Source organism: Galleria mellonella, unplaced genomic scaffold (assembly GCF_026898425.1).
Source record: "Galleria mellonella isolate WM207_F2 unplaced genomic scaffold, CSIRO_AGI_GalMel_v1 utg300, whole genome shotgun sequence".
NCBI lineage: Eukaryota > Metazoa > Arthropoda > Insecta > Lepidoptera > Pyralidae > Galleria > Galleria mellonella.
Window position 1 is genome coordinate 4458480 of NW_026442068.1, and position 20748 is coordinate 4479227.

The 20748-nt window shown below is 33.4% G+C and overlaps 1 protein-coding gene across 1 annotated transcript; it reads right to left on the reverse strand.

Annotated features, from left to right (window-relative positions):
- Nucleotides 1-10492: 10492 nt before the first annotated feature.
- Nucleotides 10493-20559, reverse strand: LOC113523495 (cysteine--tRNA ligase, cytoplasmic-like). The gene is made up of 11 exons (XM_052895652.1): nt 20145-20559; nt 19462-19728; nt 18512-18728; nt 17752-17962; nt 15688-15920; nt 14751-14984; nt 14271-14406; nt 13461-13669; nt 12666-12828; nt 12084-12280; nt 10493-11518 (listed from the first exon to the last, which is right to left on the reverse strand). Exons 1-11 carry the CDS (start codon nt 20324-20326, stop codon nt 11393-11395), a joined length of 2175 nt encoding a protein of 724 aa, XP_052751612.1. The 5' UTR covers nt 20327-20559; the 3' UTR covers nt 10493-11392.
- Between the last annotated feature and the right edge of the window lie 189 nt (nt 20560-20748).

Consider the following 20748-nt stretch of genomic DNA (forward strand, 5'->3'; position numbering starts at 1 on the left):
TTCATGCATTGCAGGGAGTCAATGGTTGCTGATGGCTCGGGACCGTTCCTTATGACACTCTGTTGGGATACCAATTTTCAGCAGCGGACAATAACGGAGAACATAATGATTATACTAATAAAAATTATAGCACGTTCTAAATAAAGACACAGACTAAGTAATAGAAGTAGTTACAAATAGATTATATTGTCTATCTCTATGTCACATATGTTTTATCCTGATATTTATTATCATAAATAGTATTTTTATTATGTAATTATAGTCAATTCCTAGGTATTGAAGTAATATGTACTATGTACATAGTATACATATATCTCAATATTCTTAGGGCTTCACCCGCGCGAATTATTATTTCCCGTCCCCGTGAGAATTTTAGGAAATCCTTCTAGTGATCAAACTCACCGGTTTAAGCAGTAAATATCAAGTTTTATTGAATAGTATTACCATTAGTCTAGTAGTATTTGTATTTAGAATGTTAAACAGATGGCTATGGGCTCGTGTCTTGTTTGATAAGTTCGGTGAAGTGTGGGTACATCAAGTGTACTTATATCACAAAACTATACGTCAATAAACGTCTCTGACTATCTCATCACTGATTACATTTGTGAGCATGTATTTGTTATTATTCTAAATAAGTTAATAATTAACTCTAACTCATTAAGTTCTAATTTATATATCCTGGCTGCCTTGACAATAATTTAACTAACAAATTAGAAGGAATCTTACCCTGCTCTAAGTCAAATTACCATAATTGCTAATCAAATGTTGGTAGGAGTAGCCGCAGCGCTGGTTCGCACTAATTACAAATTCTAATTCCCTCTCTTGTTTCACAGGGCTTTTGAATTTCTAAATTATCGCTGTTGTTTGAGGCTATCAAATAAATTTTAATTTCACGCAGTGACTGTAAGGGCGTCTTACTCTGAAGTACTGTTTATTAAATGGATAGAAGTAACTTAATATAACACTATCAAATAAGTTATACGATAATATAAAATTAACAATTTAATTAACAATTAATATAGAAAAAGGTACATACAATATTCTTACAAATATACTAGGATCTAAATCCACAGCTTTTACAATTAAATAATAAAATTTTATTACGGGAAAATGAAAGGAATACTTTAATTTCTATAGGTAGATATTTACATATCCACTTCACTGAAAAGATTAGCAAAATAAAAAATTAAGTACGAGGAAATTAAAAATACCTATACTCAGAACCTATCAGTTATACAAGCTGATACGAGATGCTCTAAATTTGTTTGAAGTCTTATAAAGAGGATTTTCCTAAAAGAAAAAAAATCGTCAAAAAACTTAATAACATTATAAAACATTTTCGGTAGGCACCTATTCAAGAGCGGCGTAGCGCGCGATTTTAATTCTATCACAAGTCTACTTATAAATAACGCGGGCTCCAATTAAAAGCGTGCGACAGCTTTGAAAAGCGGAATGAAGGAAAGTATAAGTAGGTGGGGAAATGTGCTCGTGTTTACGGAAACCTCCTCTGGCAAATATTATCGCGAGACGAGCGCGATCAAATATTCAGACGGCGCGCAGAGGCGGCGAGGAGCGGGACGCAACCCTCTCCAAGTTTCAAGCCCTTCCCTTTGCACGCCCTACACTAATTACGTTTAGAGTTCTTAAGCGAAATTACTTAGGCCCCTTGCCACCCGCGCCCGCGCCTCGCCGCCTCGCGACCCCCTTCCGGAAATGAGGCGCGCTGGAAAAACAAGAAAGAGGAAAGCGTTGTATAAGAAAGTCGCTGTCTTTCTGAACGTCCTAAATCTGGGCAATCTCTAAAAGATGTTGATGTAATGATTTTTTTCTTCATTTTCGCGAGCGTTCTCTGTTCATGAGCGGTTGCTAAGTGAAAAGCAATTAAAGCACGGGCGAGTGATCTCCACCCCCGCACCCCGGGTCCCTTGCCGTCCCAGGGGGACCACCCCAGTCTTGAGACTCACTTGATCAACAAAAAAATATAATAAACATGATTTTAATGTATTAAATGGTCGCGGTCACTGTCATATAATCATGAATTAATTGAACCACTTAGTTTATATTTCAATTTAAAAAATTATTAAAATGCAAATAAAATTATAAAATTAACTTCCTTCTTTTTGCTTCAAAAAATCTAGCTTTGTATAATTAAACCCCAATATTTAAAAACATAAAGGTCAATATTTGTTAATAATAATTAATATAAAAAATTGTCTAGACGATTATCTATTCGTACTACTACCTACTACCTACTGTACCTGTGTGAGATTTACATACGTAAGAATAAAATAAAGGTCATTTAATTCTACTAATAAAACTTTGTAAAGGCATTTTGATGTTTGTTTATTTAATAAAAATTTATGGTTAAATGAAATTGGATTAAATTTGTTACAAATGTGAACTTGTAACAAATGTATAAATAGTTTAAAACAAGAATAATATAGTAAATTTAAAATCTGATTGTAATATTTTAGGTAAATTTTGTTTGTTGAATGTTTAAATAAATATGTAATTTTAAAATAAAGTAGTTTATTTATTTTTAATTTAATTAAAATTAAATGCATACCTGTGCTTGATTTTCTCCTACAGTTTACGGATGAATTAAACTCCATCACATTACAGGTAATTATAATTTTTGTACATGTCAAATTGTTTACAATATTTAATATTAATAATTAATTATAAAAGTTTAAGAAAGATTATATTTAAATTTACATAATACCATGTCAATTCTGTAAATCATAGCGGTAAGATATATGCTATACAAAATAGACTAGACGTATGTATAGTATATAATGCCTACAACATTTACCTACTATATTTTAAGTAATAATTGGTAAAAAAGTAATAAGTAGATACGTATAGTAACAATATTATATTTACTGTGTCGTTGGTAACTTGCAAGACCAGTCCCTGCAAGCAGTGTTTATCCGTAAGTATAATGAATAGCCAGCCATGATTGACTAACATATCACATTTGTACAACTTTAAACATTATAGAGATTACATAGAGCATTAAAAATGTAAGCAATTGAAATCTCATAATTCGGCTATGTTGGTGACACGATTCTCGAGACTAAGTACGACCATCACGTTTCCGCACCTTTCACAAACGAACGAAGCTTAATTTCCTAATTTTCAAATTTTCTCCGTAAACAAGACACTGCTCGAAGACTTTATCATCCAATCGGAAGCGACCGTCAGCACGAACATTCAAGTGTTTGTGTTGGTTTGGTATCGTAAAGAAAAGCGTTTATACGCAATACAAGAACGTTGAATAATTTCCTGTTTAACTAACAGGCTTTGAAGCTCGTAAATGGATTTTATAACGGCTCCTTTGAATTTATTATTTACCTATTAAAAATGTAATTAGTACTAAAACTGTCATACCAGTGAATTATGTTAATTTGTAGCCTTATAATGTAAAATATAATTAATTTGATTTTGTTATGTAATTCTTTATGAATAATATAATTTCGGTAGTATCTATAAACTTTTCAAATTTATTTTTAGGAGAAATTCCCATATCCCCGTTGTCCGACAACTTGAATTAGACATCGAGAGCAACGTCGCAAAATTACAAAACAAGAGAGGGAAACTTGCGGCTGTTTAATGAGATTTAAATAATTAATGAGCGTGCAAAATTGGTTTCTTTTTTCAGCAGCGCGGCAGCTGAGTGCTTCGGGGGCCGTGATGAAAAACAAGCCATAATTGCAACCCCGTCCGACGGGGACAAGCTCGCTAACAGCTCGTCTCTCCGCTTATAAAATATATCACCATAGATTAAAAACGATATTACCCAGCTAGGGACCTCATTCCACCCTTATTTCATAAATAAAAATTTTAATTGTCGTTACCATAGACTTTGGGACAATAATTAGTTATAATATTCAAGACTAATGAATACATACGTAAGTAGATGGTAATGCTATTTTTCTAAAACATTGAATAAACATGCTTATATGATATTTTCTTTATACCACTGAGGTGGCAAACAAGCATATAGCTAGCCCACCTGATGGTAAACGGTTGCCGTAGCTTATGAACGCCTGCAATAGCAGTGCTATTACGCGCGCGTTGATGATCCTGAAGAAACAATATGACACAAATGCTTATAACATAATCACTTGTGTCATATTATATAGGTACTTACTTATTCCAACAGGCATTCTGCTGTGTAGCAGTAGCAAGTAGTAAAAAACTAATTATAACTCGAAACCTACTCGTTTTTTTTAGATTTAATCTAGCGTCATTGTTGGGGTAAATTGCATACAAATCAATGTTACGCATCACAATATTTTCGACATTTGTGGAGACGAATCTATATTAAAAGAAGAAACCGTTACAAATAACATTCCGCATGGTCAATCGTAACGTACATACATTTCTGGAAACTAACTTAACTTGAAGTTATATTTTCAGTTCATTGGGTTTATTATAATAAAATTTCACTATCGCGAAATCTCAACGAAATATGTAAAGGAACAATACACACATTCAACAAACTTACCTACCGACAGGAGTATTCAAATGATTGTGATTGACATCTCGCTAGGCGGTCAACCGCTAGCTAAGCAACACATTTCACAAGCAAACTATCGTCCCTTCCAACTTCCGTACAAAGTTTATTGTTAAGTGTGACCACGATCAAAGCGATTTTATCAAATTTGGAAACTATTTAAATCTTATTATGTTTTCGGCTCGATAAAGTTATTCGTAACGGTTCCGCTGGGAACATCCGTTAACACTAGAAATGTGTCAATTTAAGTGAAAAATAGAAACGGACACAGAATTAAAATTATCATATATCACCAATAAGTGGCTTAGCATATTACGAATATAAACAAAATATTCGTTTATATTCGTAATGAGTTATTGAAAAGATGATTCTTTTTAATTTTTAATTTTTTAATTGACGTTTTTTATACGCAATGATATATATGAACACAAGCCACTATCACTACCATATGGTATATTCATTACTTTTTTTGTTACATGTGATATGTTTTTTTTTAATGGATGATAATGTTATGTTAAACCTACTTGCGCTAACAATATACGCTGGTGGGGCACTAATAAGGGATGATAGGTGAGAGTGAATAAGCATGTCGATAAGCCCATTATGATGAGTATACTTGGAATTCAGCACGATGGTTTCCAGAGGAACCATGTGGAGGTCGACCTGAAATGAAATGAAATGAATTTATTTTGCTAGAATGCAGGTAATTTTAGATGATAGAGGTTTATATTTCCCGTGTACATTCTGCCTCTACGAGGTTTGTCCGGAAAGTACGTATAAAAGTTTTTTAAAAATTTTATTTTACAATTATTCAGGTAAATCAATTTTATCCCCTTCAAAGTACTCCCCCTGTGACATAATGCACTTGTGCCAACGCCGTTTCCACTGTGAGAAGGCTCCTTGAAAGTCCTCTGGTTGTAGGTTTCTCAGCTGCCCCGTCGTAGCTTTTTTTATCTCATTTATGTCCCCCAAATGGCGCCCCCGAAGTACCAATTTGGTTTTTGGGAACAAGAAGAAGTCACACGGGGCCAAATCCGGCGTATAGGGGGGGTGTTCGGTCACCGTAATGGAATTTTTACTCAAAAACTCACGGACAACAAGAGATCGATCTTGGCGCAAATTTTTTTCATTTGAAGTTCGTTTCTTAGAATTTCGTGGACCACGGTTTTGCCCAAATTAAGCTCTTCAGCCACCTGTCTGACCGTTAAACGACGGTCCCCATTAACACAAGTTCGAATTCTTTCCACGTTTTCGTCGGAATGTGAAGTGGAAGGACGTCCTGAACGTGGGTCATCTTGAACGCTTTCTCGGCCCTCTCTGAATCTTTTTAGCCACTTGTGGACGGTTGGTTCCTTCACAGCATCATCCCCATAAACTGTTCTGAGATCGGCAAAAATTTCACGGCCATTCTTGCCGAGTTTCGAGAGAAACTTGATTACGACGCGCTGCTCTTCAACGGAAGCGGGCTCCATGCCGACGGGGTTTCGTTAAGAGGTAACTTCACAGATGGCGTGACAAGCCAGTTCGCACCGCACGGCGGTCAGACCAGAACTGAAGCATTGTTAGGGACATAAGGAAGGGGTCCTGCGCTTACCTGGCCTCCCCACTCCTCTTTCTCGCATTCCAGAACACTTTTATACGAACTTTCCGGACAGACCTCGTATGTCGGCGTGCAAATTTTTAACAATATAAGACAGGCTATCTTGCTAGCAATGGGACTGGTAGTCCATATTACTAACAATCTTTTCCCTCTCAAATGTGATATGTTAGATACTTACCATTATTAGTGTTCCCACAGCTAAATTGATTTGCGTTATTATCTTATTAACACATAGGTATGTATATATGAGAAATCTTACTAATATAATAACATTACAACTTAACAATGTCTGTACATAGGTAATAAGTTAAAATAAGAAAAATAAAATAGAAACCAAAACAATATTTTTTAGAATTTTTATATTTTGATTGTTTCATATATTTATATTTTTTCCGACATCACGCAAAACGTATTGTACCAAACTGAATCCGGTTATTCCAGTTGTTTTTCAAAAGGCCTAATTTAAAATCTGGTATACGTTTAATCTTGATACGTTATCTAGAAGTGGGTACCTACTTCCAAAATGTACGCGTACGAAGTTGCAGAAAAAAAAACTAGTAATATTATATTAGAGAAAATGCGTTCATTTTCGTGGGCATTCTCAAATATTCTTTCTGTTAAACGTATGCAACGTTACATGGAAATCTTTTGCTTATGCAAAATCTTTGTGCAAAATTATAAGATGCTTTTCAAAGATATTAAAATTACTCTTTTATATCTTTTCTTTTTTTTATATAAAACTTAGAATGACAAACAAGCTGATGATCCACCTGATGAAAAGTGATAACCGTCGCCTATAGACATTAGCATTACCATGGGCAAAATAGAGTATACTGTTTTGCCCATGATACTCCCCATACGTTGCCATTCCTGAGGATTCAGGTGTTATTCCTCTGTATCCTGTAAATTCACTGCCATATCCGACCCTTCAAATCAAAACACAAACATAACTACTTCACGGTAGAAACACGAATGAGACAGAGGTGCCCAAGCAAATGACTTTTGTACAAAGTCTCCTTCTGGTAAGGATATCTACGTAGGATCTCTAATAGCGACGAACAGCGCCAATGACATAATTATAAATAGTCCTTACCTACTTTTACGACTAGAGTCACAAATGCAGTATGAATATTAAATTGTAGAATTCTACCTATAGTACTTATTCTATTTATGACCTAGACAATTACCACTTTCCATCAGATAAACTGTCAGCTTGTTTTAATCTTAATACTTCAAGTAGATATTTTAGTATTTTCCAACAACTACAATATCATGTTCTCTATTCTTATTAATATAATAATAACTTTTTTATATGACTTGAAAGCTAAACAAATTAATGACCTACTTGGAAGAAGATGACAATTGTTAGCTAAAAATATCGAGACCACTATGGTAAGCCAAAATACCCTTTTTTTGTATAATCATAGTGACAATGTACCTACTTTATGATGCCCATAGAATGTGGTACCATATCTGGGCCTCAGCTGCTACAACTCCGTAGCTAGTATCTATTAATTATAGATATGTTTGACAAATAAATAAACAATATTACAAAATAAGAATAAAATAAAAAATATTTATTGGCCACAAAATAATTTTACAAGATGCCTATAATTATAATTACAAAAGAGAAAAAAAAATACCAAAGGGTTCTCATCTCAGTAATACTGAGATTCGTCAACAGCGGGTACATTAGCCACTGTTGATAGCATTAATATTCTGATAGATTCCATGGTAGGCAAAAAATCAAATCTTTTCTCGTTATAATATTAGTTCCAATATACAGCCAAGGGGATGTTCGCAATGGAGTTTGATAGCCATTAGCTAGCAATATGCCCTATTAGGTCGACCTCCACGTGATTTCCCCTGGAAACCATCATGAACAATTCTTGGTGAATTCGTCACGATAAGCTAACTGACCTACTTCATCCTCACCTATCATCCTTCACTAGTGCCCCGTCGGTGTATACCGATAGCGCGGGTGGGGTTACCATTCCATTATCACCCATTAAAAAATATACAGCCATGCAAATACAGTTAATTGATAGTAATTGAATTATATTTACCTCTATATTGTCATTTTCAATAGATTTAAAAAAAGGAGATTCTCTTTTGGTTATTTTTTTTTTGTTTTTTTATAACCTCATAACTCCTTTAGTTTTTTTTTAATAAGTGAAAATGGCATGGTTACCCCGTCTGCGCTATCGGTATACACTGGCGGAGTACTAGTAAGAGATGATAGGTGAGGATGAAAAGGCAGGTCAGTTAGCCTATCATGACGATTTCAACGATAAATTAGTTACGATGGTTTCCAGGGGGAATCGCGTGGAGGTTGACCTGATAGAGTACATTGATAGCAACGGGGACTAACCTCCCCATTACTAACAATCCCTTCTCCCCAACTTCGTTAGTTGTAAACCGATTTGGATTTTTGTTTTTATCTGAAAGGATATTCTTACAGATTGAACTTATAGAAATTTTATCAAAATCGGCTCAGTAGTTTAGAAATCAAAATAGCTAGTATTGCCACAATTGAAATTGACTTTTTTTGGCTTAACGTCTTAAGAGTTTATTCGATTATTATGAAATTTGGTATAGATACCACACATACTACCTATATGCGATGAAGAAAGACAATAGAAGTAATACAAAGTAGTTTTTAGGTTACTTTTTATTCTACTCAGTGAACATATCACGTGAAGTCGCGTGTAAAAGCTAGTTTATAATATGAAAAAAGATAATAAAGATTATAACACCGCATTTCTGGGTTGGATAGGTGAATATGTATTTTATAATTAAGTAATTATAGATTTTTTTATTATTTCAATCCTACGATTACGGTCTACGTAATTAATGCAACGTATCAATTTATAGAGACCTATTTATGTAATACTATACGCATTTTAAAAAGGTCACTTGTTCCTTCTTAATAAATACATATTCAATTTTATTTGAACAACTAAATTCTTAAATGGCAAGGCGTTATTCGCAGATGCAAGAGCCACTCGCGTGCGGTACTTGTGACACCCTACCAACAACACTATTGTCGTCTCCTGCACACAAAAAACGCAACCGAATTGTTTACCTCACTTTTTACCTTTTTTTAAACTGCTCTATAATTTTTTTTCTCCATTTTCTGTCACAGCACACGCGGCTACCAATTTTATAGAGATCTCATTCATGCGCATAGATCCTATTGTAATAATGACTGACGATCAACGTCGAAGTAATTCTTTTTTAATGTTTAGATAAATGTGGATAATCGGTAGATTTTAGGGCAGCCCTCTTTTAATAGATCAATTTGTTGATGCGATAATTTATCACAGATGTGGTAAATATATGTCTAGATAAGTTTAGTCAATTTCAAAACGTGAGAAGTGAGAGTTCAAAACAATCATAGGTGACAGGCGTGATTACCATTTCTTTATTACCCATAAATAAAAAAATACCGGTAATCAAACATTTGTTTACCGATTTCATTTTTTTATTTATAAAATGTAAAATATGTGCATGCCTACATATTTTAAGGCAATTAAACAGGTGCCAAAATAATACCACGTGGGTTGTAATAATTTTAAACTGTTTAATGCAAATAAACTCATTTCATTTCATTTCATGAGTTGCAGCAGCAATGTAGGAAACGGAGTTGCAATCAAGTTTATAGTCGAAATATGTGCAGAGAGCGTATTAAGAACAACAGTACAATTTTACATAACACTGAATATTCTTCTTATTATAATAATATAATGCCACGTGGTCCCGGCATAAAATGGGCAACTCTTTCCTTAACCATTGGTGTCGTAAGAGGAGAGACTAAGGAAACTTAATTTAACGAGGGATGGGCAGCAAAGTACGCCTTAAAACGTCACCAAAAGCAACCCCCCCCCCCCCCTCTTATGGGGGAGGCTGATATGATACGAATTAAGTAATGGTACTGTTTTGCTGCAGAAATATTACCTAAATGCGGGTAGAATCGCTGTAAGGCATATTTAGAATAATGTTTGGTTTCTCAGACACACAGTAAAACTAAACAATGGTAGTTTATGTTGTATCTGTGTTATGTATAATCATAACTATGAACTTAAGCCACTGTACGTTCATGTAATATTATTAGTACCATATTTTGGAAACTGTTTGTTTGTTTGTAACATTTTATTGTAAATTGTAGGGTACTTATATAGGGTCCGGTCTATAAACGCCTTTTTTTTATTTTTTACTATCCCGCGCTTTTTTCTGTCATGTGCTTTATAGTATTTAAAAAAAAGAATATCGAAGATTTTACCGTTGCGCTCAAATAATTTAAAAGTATTTTACTATGTAAGTTTCATGTTATAAAAAGTTGGGAAATATCAATAGAAAAATAAAATAGTCAATTATTATACATTAGATATTTAATTAAAAAAATGCATACATACAGATATTACATGCTGTATTTAAAACATGGTATCAATAAATTAGTGTTTGATGAATCTTAATACTGGCATGGTTATTCAATAAACCATCGTTATGTAACTAATCCCACTGCATCTTTGTATTTTTTATTAAAAATAAAATTAATGGAATGGAAAATCATCAGTATTAATATCCAAATATTTTAATCGCTCTTTTGCCACGTCTAATATCACTGGCAATTCCAATAGTTACTAATAAATGTTTCAATCAATAAGGCAAAAGTGTTTATATACTATTACATAAAACTGAACATATGTAATATGTACACACATTTTACATATATCCAATTTAAAGACAACTTTTTAATATGTATATGTAAATAGATAATAACTTTTCATAACAACCTCTTACATGGAAATAATGTAAAAATATAAAAAAATGTTAAATTAGTAACTTCACACTATTTATATATTTTTTTTTTTTTTACTATATATATAATTCAATTTTTTCTCTTTACATAAATCCATCATATTAAGAGTATTCATACCGACTCTAGTAAATTAATTTACAATATTTCTGAACAATTATTTAAAAAGCAACAATTAAAGTAAATGACATATAAATGCATAATAAGAATTAAAAAAAAAAACTACTTGTTGAAATAATCATTCAAAATATTGTAAATTATTTATATTTATTTTTACTGACAATAAATAAATAGACAAAATCGACAAATTTGCTAGACTTCACTATGAATGCTCTTATTAATAATATCAGAAAAGACGGTATCCACATCTTAACAAATGTACGGACACCAAACGAGACACAATAGGAGCTTTTATTATTACGGCTACAGTTATCACTGTCCATGAATATGTTAATTAGCAAGTGTTTATTGATGCCAAATATTCATTGTACTTCTTCTCTTGGGCCAATTGTAATTTCTGCAGTTTCTTCAACAGACCCTTACTCAATTCTTTGCCTTCATGATCATGTGTTGGCAAACCCTAAAACAACGGATGCGCCAAATAAATATTATATAATATTTGAAAATAGAAAAATATAAAAAAAATCAAAATAATATTTTATTAATTAATATTCGATCAAAAAAAAAATGGAAGTGAATGCAATACGAAGTGGTTCGAACCCACAATTACTTTTGGCGCCTTTACATGAACACATAACGCCATCTAGCGGCATTAAAAAAAAGCTTATTTCATAACATACTTTTCATAACGCGGTATTACTAACAAAATTAAACAAGAAGTTCTAGATGGCGGTGTAGTCTAAAATTGTGGTTTGTTATTTTGTAAATAAATATAAAATCTCTAAATTGGCGAGTGACCATTTAAAAGGGCGACATCATATCTGCAATTTCTCCAATGTTGTGATTGCTTATGAGCGGCAGTAATCACTTAACAGCAGGTTAGCCTAATTCTCGATTACACCCAATGTAAAAAAAAACCTACGCCGCATTTGCCTGTACCAGGTTAATACTCGACTTAACTTCTACATACTTGTACTTTGTTCCACTGTATATTTATTGAAAAATGTTTTAAAATTTTTGTTTACCTGTTCATCAAATTTTGAATATTTGTCCGTTTCTAATTTGAACATCTCACTAGGTGGGATTTTCTTTTGCTCCTCCTTGGCACGCTGAGCCTCCAGCATTTCCTGTTTTCTTTTTTGTTTTTCAGCTTCGATTCTTCTCTTTTCTTCCCTCTCTTTCATTAATTCTTCTTTACTGACTAGTTTCACGACGGTACGATCTAAAATAATTGATAAATATATTTCCAATATCTCTGAATAATTAATTCCAACTATCCACAATCATTATCATCATATCCTCTTTCTAGGGAGGAAGGGGGAATTATACCAGTAGTTACTACACTTGGCAGGCGGATTGGCAACCGCAGTAAAGCTTTACTGTTCCATCCCCCTTGGGACCACACAAGAACTAACCACAATAGTTTCTAAAATCTATTGGACTGAATGGAAGTCAACATGACAAGGTATATTACCAGCAATGGGGTCGCTATTCCCTGTTACTAACAACCACCTCCAAAATATGTAATTACCACAATCCATAAGGCGAGATAATACCTCGATTGCTATTGTGAATTATGTGTTTTGTGTAAAAACAAACCACGTTACCGGGCTTGTCCTCGAGCCGGACACCGAGCTCGGGCAGGTCGCAGTCCCGCAGGCGGTCGCACAGCTGCAGCACGCCGCTGGCGCCCGCCGCGCGCGCCTCCTCACGCACCCGCGACCTGAACACGCTTAGCGCCTCCAGGTACGGCATCACCTTCTCCTCCACCTGTATATGTATTAACTATAAGCTTCACCAGAGATGCGGTGCAGAAAATAACAGCTTCTTATGAATATCCTTGTTTTCTGCATATTAGCTCCAGTTTATGTTATGAGACTACTTTCAAACAGCAACAGCCTTTGCGTTATGCTGTACAAATATATATATATATATATATATAGAGAGAGAGAGAGAGAGAGAGAGAGAGAGAGAAACAGTGACAAGAACTCTATACAATATTGTTATGTCGTCTACAAAAGTAGTGTGCTGAGGTAACTCTATCCCATTTGTTTCTTCTGCCATAAAGCAGTTGTGTTTGCATGACCGTGTTTCGGATTCAAAGGCAATGACATTACAAGGTACAGAGGCATTACACCTGAATCCTTATGAATAGCAACCCATAAAGAGTCATGGAAGACACAGCATACTCTGTTATGTTCATGTCTACCACTTTCCATCAGGTCGGCCGTCAGCTTTTTTATGCAACTTAGGCAATATCATGGCAAACACCATTCTAAGATGCATAACAAAAAGAGATATGACAATCATTACGATCAGAGCGATGTACTCAGTGATATAAAAAATGTACACGAATGTGGCTCGCTGTTATTGTAGAATACGATCACGAGGAAGATACATACGCAAAGGTTATCTTCGCCGGAGACAGGGAAGCCGATGCCGCCGCGCGGGCCGGCGATAGCGCCGAACACATGCAGCACGTCAGTGACGTAGCGCGCGGCGGCCGCCAGCAGCGGCGCAGGCGTCGGCCGCGCACGCGCCGCCAAGTACACGTGCGCCGCGCCTGCCAACTCGCGCAGTGCCTCCAAAGCGCCGCGCGTGTCGATATTATCTGTAACGATCGCAGGAATTTACTTATACACTAGAAAGTACACAAAACTCGTCTCTACGGGTACCTCTATCCCACTCGTGTTATTGCCACCAAGCAGCTGTGCTCACAGAACTATGCCTTCAGTTTGAAAGGTAGGATATGGCAGTGAAGTTACAAAATATTGAGATGGTAACGTAGGAGAGGAATCTTAGGCGTCACAGAGTATTGCGTTGTCCATAGTGGTATATATTTATACTTGAACACTTTTCATTTAATGGCTGTTACAAGTTGCTGCTGATCAAACAAATTGTTGTTCAAATAAACAACGACTTCAATTACAGTAAAATTCATTTAGAACTGACATAGACAAAATATCAAAATTTATTCAGAATTAGCTTGCATCAAACCCTAGCTTACATTTTAACGAAGCAAGATACTACAACACTATGCTATGGAATATGATATGCAAGCAAGCACAGAAAATATATCGAGATTGCTATTTATTACATTCGTTTAAAGTTAGAACCCATATAAATAAAAGCTACAATATAGAAAAAAACAAAAAACTACAAATGTATTTGTGACAATATTATATGCAAATCTATGAAAATATACTACTAACCACAGAGTGCGGCGTGAACTTGTTCTTTCACTTGTGTGAGTTTACTAGAAAGTTGTTGCTCCTCTGGTCCCCAGGAACCGCCATTACCTTCAGCATATCCACTACGCAATGCATCTTTCACCGTCAGAAAGAATTCCTGAAATATAGCTATAATTCTAATTATACGATTTTTTTGCATTCAAAACTGTACTACAAAACAATGTTAAGACTGTCCAAATATATGAAATGACTATGAACCAATCAATACAATAAAACTAATTCCCATTTTCATTAATCTATATATATATATATATATATATATATATATATATATATATATATATATATATATATATATATATATGAAATTATTATATTATGCATAACAAAAAAAAAAAAATTATTTGCTTTAATCATATTCTGAAAATACGATCGGTTTTTAAATTGATAGAATATAAAAGAATATAGTGCAAACGGCTCAGAAAAGTATAATATACTCACATTAAATTGTTTTTCAGTCTGTATCGCCATTTCCATAGTATTATCCGAATAATCAAGAGTCTCTTTCCAACCATGTAATAAGAATGCGAAGCGCAATTGTCGAGCCGTGTGTTTTTGCAACGCTTCGTTGATAGTGACGAAGTTTTTTAATGATTTAGACATTTTGCAGCCGGAAATTGTCAGATGTCCCGTATGTAGGAAATATTTCACCCATCCGGGCTGATCGAAATGAGCCTGTATGCAACACACACAACAATAATTCTGTAATATACCAGGAAAATAGTCTATGTATATATAAAAAGAGACTAAATAACTGAAATAGTTGAATCTAGAAAATGCAATTTTCACAGTGGTTATTATAGTCTCTATTTTATCTGAAATATTTATTTTATATAAATTATTATTATTGACTATTTTATATAGCACTAACTTTTTGCCCGGTACCTTGTACACGTGGACTTCAAAAGTAGAAAAACCAACAAAATATACCACTTCTTGACTACCACTCTTCAATATAAAATGTACACCAGATTTTAAGTTACATATTCAGAAACACAATTGTGAAAACCGCTTTTGATGTAGTCGTTTTTGCGTGATTCCAGAACAAACACCCTAGTGTTGGGGTGCAACACTAGGGTGTCACGTGCTCGTTGCCGATCCTGAAGAAACTTTAATGTACCCTTTTTGAAAAACCCTATACTACAGTCTCCATGGTAAACATCGACAGGAAGCTTATTTCACAGTCTAAGCGTTCGCGAAAGAAAATTCTTTTGAAACCGCATTGTATGTAACCATTTAGGTTCAAGTGTGTGAGGATAAATTCCCTGTCATTGGCGAGTGTATGTTTTGTTACAGTACTGTTCAAGTTTATAGGTGGAAACATGACTTTCCACCATATAGGCTGTTAGCTTATCTCAAGTTACACAAAATAACTCACCTCACTCTGCGCCAGCTCGTTATCATGATGTGGAAACTTGAGGTCTACGCCTCCCGTATGTATGTCCAGCTGGGAGCCGCACACATCCGACGCCATGGCCGAGCATTCGATGTGCCAACCGGGCCGACCAGCGCCCCACGGTGACGGCCACGAAGGCTCACCAGCCTTGCTGCGTTTCCACAGGGCAAAATCATTTGGCGATCGCTTTTCTGCAGTGTCGTCAGTTAGATCACCTAAATTTTATTAACATAAGTCAAAATACTATTTTCAACCGAATTCAAAAAGGAGGTTCTCAATTTGGTTGTATTTTTTTTTTGTTTGTTACCTCATAACTCCGTCAGTAGTAAACCGAATTGAAAAATCTTTTTTTTTTATCTGAAAGGATATACTCATTGGGTCCATGGAAATTTTATCAAAATCTATTCAGTAGTTTAGTTTTTTAGATCAAAATAATTGGTTTTGCTGCAATTGAAGTTAGGTTTTTTTTTGGTCACAATTTTAATTATTAATGGTCTATTTTCAAGGCAAGTTTTTTTTTTATTTCCCCTCCCCCCCTCGAGGAAGAGTACATTTGTACCAGATATTAAGTTCCAGTTTTTTTAAAAAGCAAGTATTACCTGCCATTGGCTATACTCATGTTCCTAATTTCCTTAAAATAAAAACAATTCATATTGGACAAATATTATCTAAAGTGAGGGACAGGATAATAAGGGAAAACAGTGATAATATTCAATTTGACAAGAGCAAGGTAAGTTTAGAATGAACTACGAATATATAATCATATCCAAAACATTACAAGTATTATATGCATATTGTGCATCAACAAGAGGTGTTATTAATTAAAACATAGGCTTTTATATAAGACTGAAGTTAATTATAACTTGTCCAATAATCACTATCGAGTATCTCAGCAGATCCTAAAGGTAGAGAATGCTTATAGCAAAGCCCGTCTTTTATACAACATTTTGTTAGTCAATAAAGTTTAAATAAACAAATAATTTGAGACATCACAGAACTAAAATGTAACGAACAGAAAATTGTGATTTTACGAAAATAAGTTGTATCAGAATTTTTTCTTATCTTGACTGCGCGTCTAGATTGCTAACGAAGTTGTATAAAATTCTCCAGAATGGAGTGAATCATAACAAGTCATGTTAGTATAGAAGGTGTATATATAGTATAGTAGGGGTATAAATTTATATTGTTTATGAATATTAAATTGTACATTTCTAGGAAAGATAAAGATAATATAAAGATATTTAAACTTTGTTACTCAATCATGCTTAAATTGCTAAACGAATTTGAATGAAGTAAATTAGTAGAATGTAATTATCATAAATTAATACACAGAATATTACTATCACAATTCATGTGAATAAAGCAGTTGGATTCAGTAAGGATAAAATCAAATATGCAAGTATGTATAGGTACTGCAAAGAGTGAAAAAACTGATAAAAATGATGATGAATCATAACTCCAGTAATATTTTGGAAGCATCAGTTTCTTTATGATACAATGCAATTCCAGCTGGGATTGCATCATCTTTTAAAACAAACTTATTTAAAATAAGCAAGTACATTCTTGGATTTACAGTATGACTAATAACATTTGAGAACAAAGAAACATATTGCTATACAAAAAAATTTAGACAAAAAAAATCATTATGATTTAGTCTAAGATAATATTTGATGGACCATCATGTTAATAGACATTTAATAGAAACAGTTAGTATGATAAACATGAGTTGATGAGTATTGGTATATATTCTTGCTTGTAAAATTTTCATTAACTCCTATTTAAATGCTGTGCTCTTGTCAGTGAAGCTCTTTTAAAGTTGCTTATATAGAAATAAATAAACTCTATATATTGAATTTAAATAAATTCAGATACATCTCTTATAATTGACTTTTGGGGGAATATGGAGACTGGTGCTAATGGTTAACAAAAGCATTAAGTAAATGATGCTGGTCATAAATGTCTCAATATATGTATAAATAGTACCAAGATGCATCTAATAGCATAATTACTATCATTTTCATATTTTATTTTATGTATACAAATTACCTTCTCCTTCTTGTAATGACTTTGTATCACCATAGGCTTCTGGAACCAATCTAGCATAATGGTGTTTATCTCTGCTGTCAAATTCACTTACATTGAAGTAAACTGATCCATTTGATTCATAGGCCAAGTTGTTGTCTATTATTTTTTGAATGAATTGTATTATTTGAGGTACATATTCACTTACTCTTGTTAATACATCTGGAGGTAATACCTGGAAAATAGATGAGTGATTCAAATATACTATTCAGCAGTTTGATTAATTTTCATCATTATTAATATGAATGTAAAAATGAGTTTGTTTCTTTTTTATGCAACATAAAATGGCAAACAAGCTGATGGTCCAACTGATAAAAAGCTATATACATGAACAGTATCATGGATATAATGGAGTATACTATTTCACTCATGATATTCCCCATGCATTGCCATTCCCGATAACTTAGGGTACAGAGGACCCTATAATTTTATTGCCATATTGCCTTGTTTGTTGTTATCACATGAAATAGAACCCCAATGACTGTAATTGAAAGAAATAACTAGTTTACTTAGGTTTATTTAAACATATTTTTTTTTAATAAAACTATAATTTTTCTTTTTACTTGATGCAAAATAAATAAATATGATTGTGCCTATTTTTACTTTGTATTTTTTTTTAGAATATTTTTTCTATTAAATTCATTAAATCATTATGCAATATCCCTGGGACCAACTTTATATTATAAATATTAATTAACATTAAAAATTATATGAATATACTCACATTGAGAGCTTTCATATCTTTGTGAAATTCATTTTCCCAATATCGAGGCAGTGCTTCAAATATTGCATTATCTGTCACTGTTGATCCATACTTACTATCTAGCCAATCTGATATAGGATCCTTTGCAGACTTAAGTAATTCACATTTTGCTATCTTAATTTTTTCTACATTATTTGTTTCTACTGCTGATTTTAACTCTTTGACAGCAGATGCAACACTATAACAAAAATATATAATAAAAATATATTCTCAGATTGGACAATTTCAAGAAGATTTTAATGAATGCCATAGTGTATTCTATGGTATTTCTAATACCATTCATATCTATAGATGAGCTTGATTTGTAAAAAAAGCTATAAGAAACTAACTGAATGAATTATGCTAAGGTCTTGAATTTTAATTTCAACAATACTAAAAAATTGTGTTCCGTATTCAGTAAAATGTAAGCATGTGACATGTTACACACACAATACTCATATAGATATATTTTTGCTATTGTGATGAAAATTTCAACTTTTGGCTGCAACTTTATATGTGTGAACTTTGAAGTAGTTAAACAGTTTTAAATGGCATATCAAGATAAAATATATACTAGTGCAATAACTTTTGTCCAACTTGATGTCAGAACAAACACACAGAGACAAAAATTTTAATTTTAATATTTTAGCTTCCATTACACTTATTAAGATCATTAATATAAATTTTTGAAAAACATCTTTGTACTATACAATGCATTTAATGGTTGCCTTTAACCAAAAGCCTGGGGTTGTCAACCTGCTTACCATGGCAACTATTGGCGAAACCCCCTTTATGGGGGAATCCTATATTCAGCAGTGGAAAATTAATGGCCGATATGATGATCTTGTGTGTACAAACATAATCTAGTTATAATTTCAGTTAGTTAGTTAAGATCCCCACAATGTATTACCCAGTTATAAATAGTTACTTACTTGTTTAACATTTTTTGCATTGTATTCTTTTTATCTGGGTCAGTAGTTTGCTGGACCACACCTTCATAGTAATTCACAACTGCTGTTGCATCATCTATTGTGTTGTTTAAATCTTGTGGTTCCTTCACATATTTCTCATATAGATAATTTTGTCTTGCCCTTTTTATAATTTTGTCATCAATATCAGTGATATTCATAACATAAAGTATATCATAGCCAAAATAATTTGACATTACCCGCCTCAAGATATCAAAAGATATATAAGATCTAAAAATGAACAACACTTATTAATCATCATAATATCAACTAGTATTTTTTTTTATTTGTAATATAGTGTTGTGCAAGGCATAACAGATATTTTTGTGTATATGTATGTGTTATGCAGTAAATTTTTAAATATAGGATACAGTCTTTAAGAAAATAATGCTTATGATACAAGAGTTGATTTATCTCATAAAACGGATTACTTCCTTCCATCTTGCAATTATCCTGTCTCACTTTTTTCAAGACAAATGGCTATTTTACGTAACTGTAAAAGGACGACATATTATTGTAATCATATTACTGTGTATTGTGACATGCAAAGAGTGCAAGTGACTCACTCAGTACCTCAGTACACTGTGATAATGTCTTACTGTATGGCAAGCCGTATTGCCGCTTTTGTTATATAAAAATAGAATTACCTGGCATGGCCCATGTGAGAAGCATCGTACACTGTTGGACCACAACTATACCAGTTAACATGATTTCCATTATTGCACACAAATTCTTCTTTTTGACGTGTTAAGCTATTGTATAGCTTTAAAATAGGCCGGTTTTCAAATTTAAGTGGCGGTGACCAACTAGGCTGTAGTCTTTTGGACATCGTAAGAACTCTTACTCATCTACCAGTTCTAACCTCACGTTGAATACCGGATTGTATATTCAATAGTGATATAACGCCAAAATAAACAACAATATATTTTAATTTATATTGCTAAAATCTAATTGAACTAGATAAATAAATAATATAAGAAAATCTGCCACGAAGAATATATGTAAGGGAATGCTATTTCGCACACAGCAGTGACAATTGCAACGAACACATCTACAGATCTTTATCATAAAAACAGATGCTGTCATTTGTGACATTCATCGTAGTATGTGACGTTCATTTGTTTGACTTTGACAGTTTTAGCATTATGGCACATGACTAAATACAGAGGAATATTAGTAGGTCGTTAAACGATAGGCGCCTACCACTACCACAGATAATACAATACTATAGTAGTACAAATACATCATCTT

Excerpts from the sequence above, each read along its gene's own strand:
- LOC113523495 (XM_052895652.1), bottom strand. The coding sequence starts at position 20,326 with ATGTCCAAAAGACTACAGCCTAGTTGGTCACCGCCACTTAAATTTGAA. Across the intron at positions 15,921-17,751 it reads GTCATTACAAGAAGGAGAAG|GTGATCTAACTGACGACACT; the intron begins GTAATTTGTATA and ends AATAAAATTTAG. Across the intron at positions 12,281-12,665 it reads CCGGCTCGAGGACAAGCCCG|ATCGTACCGTCGTGAAACTA; the intron begins GTAACGTGGTTT and ends CAATTATTTTAG.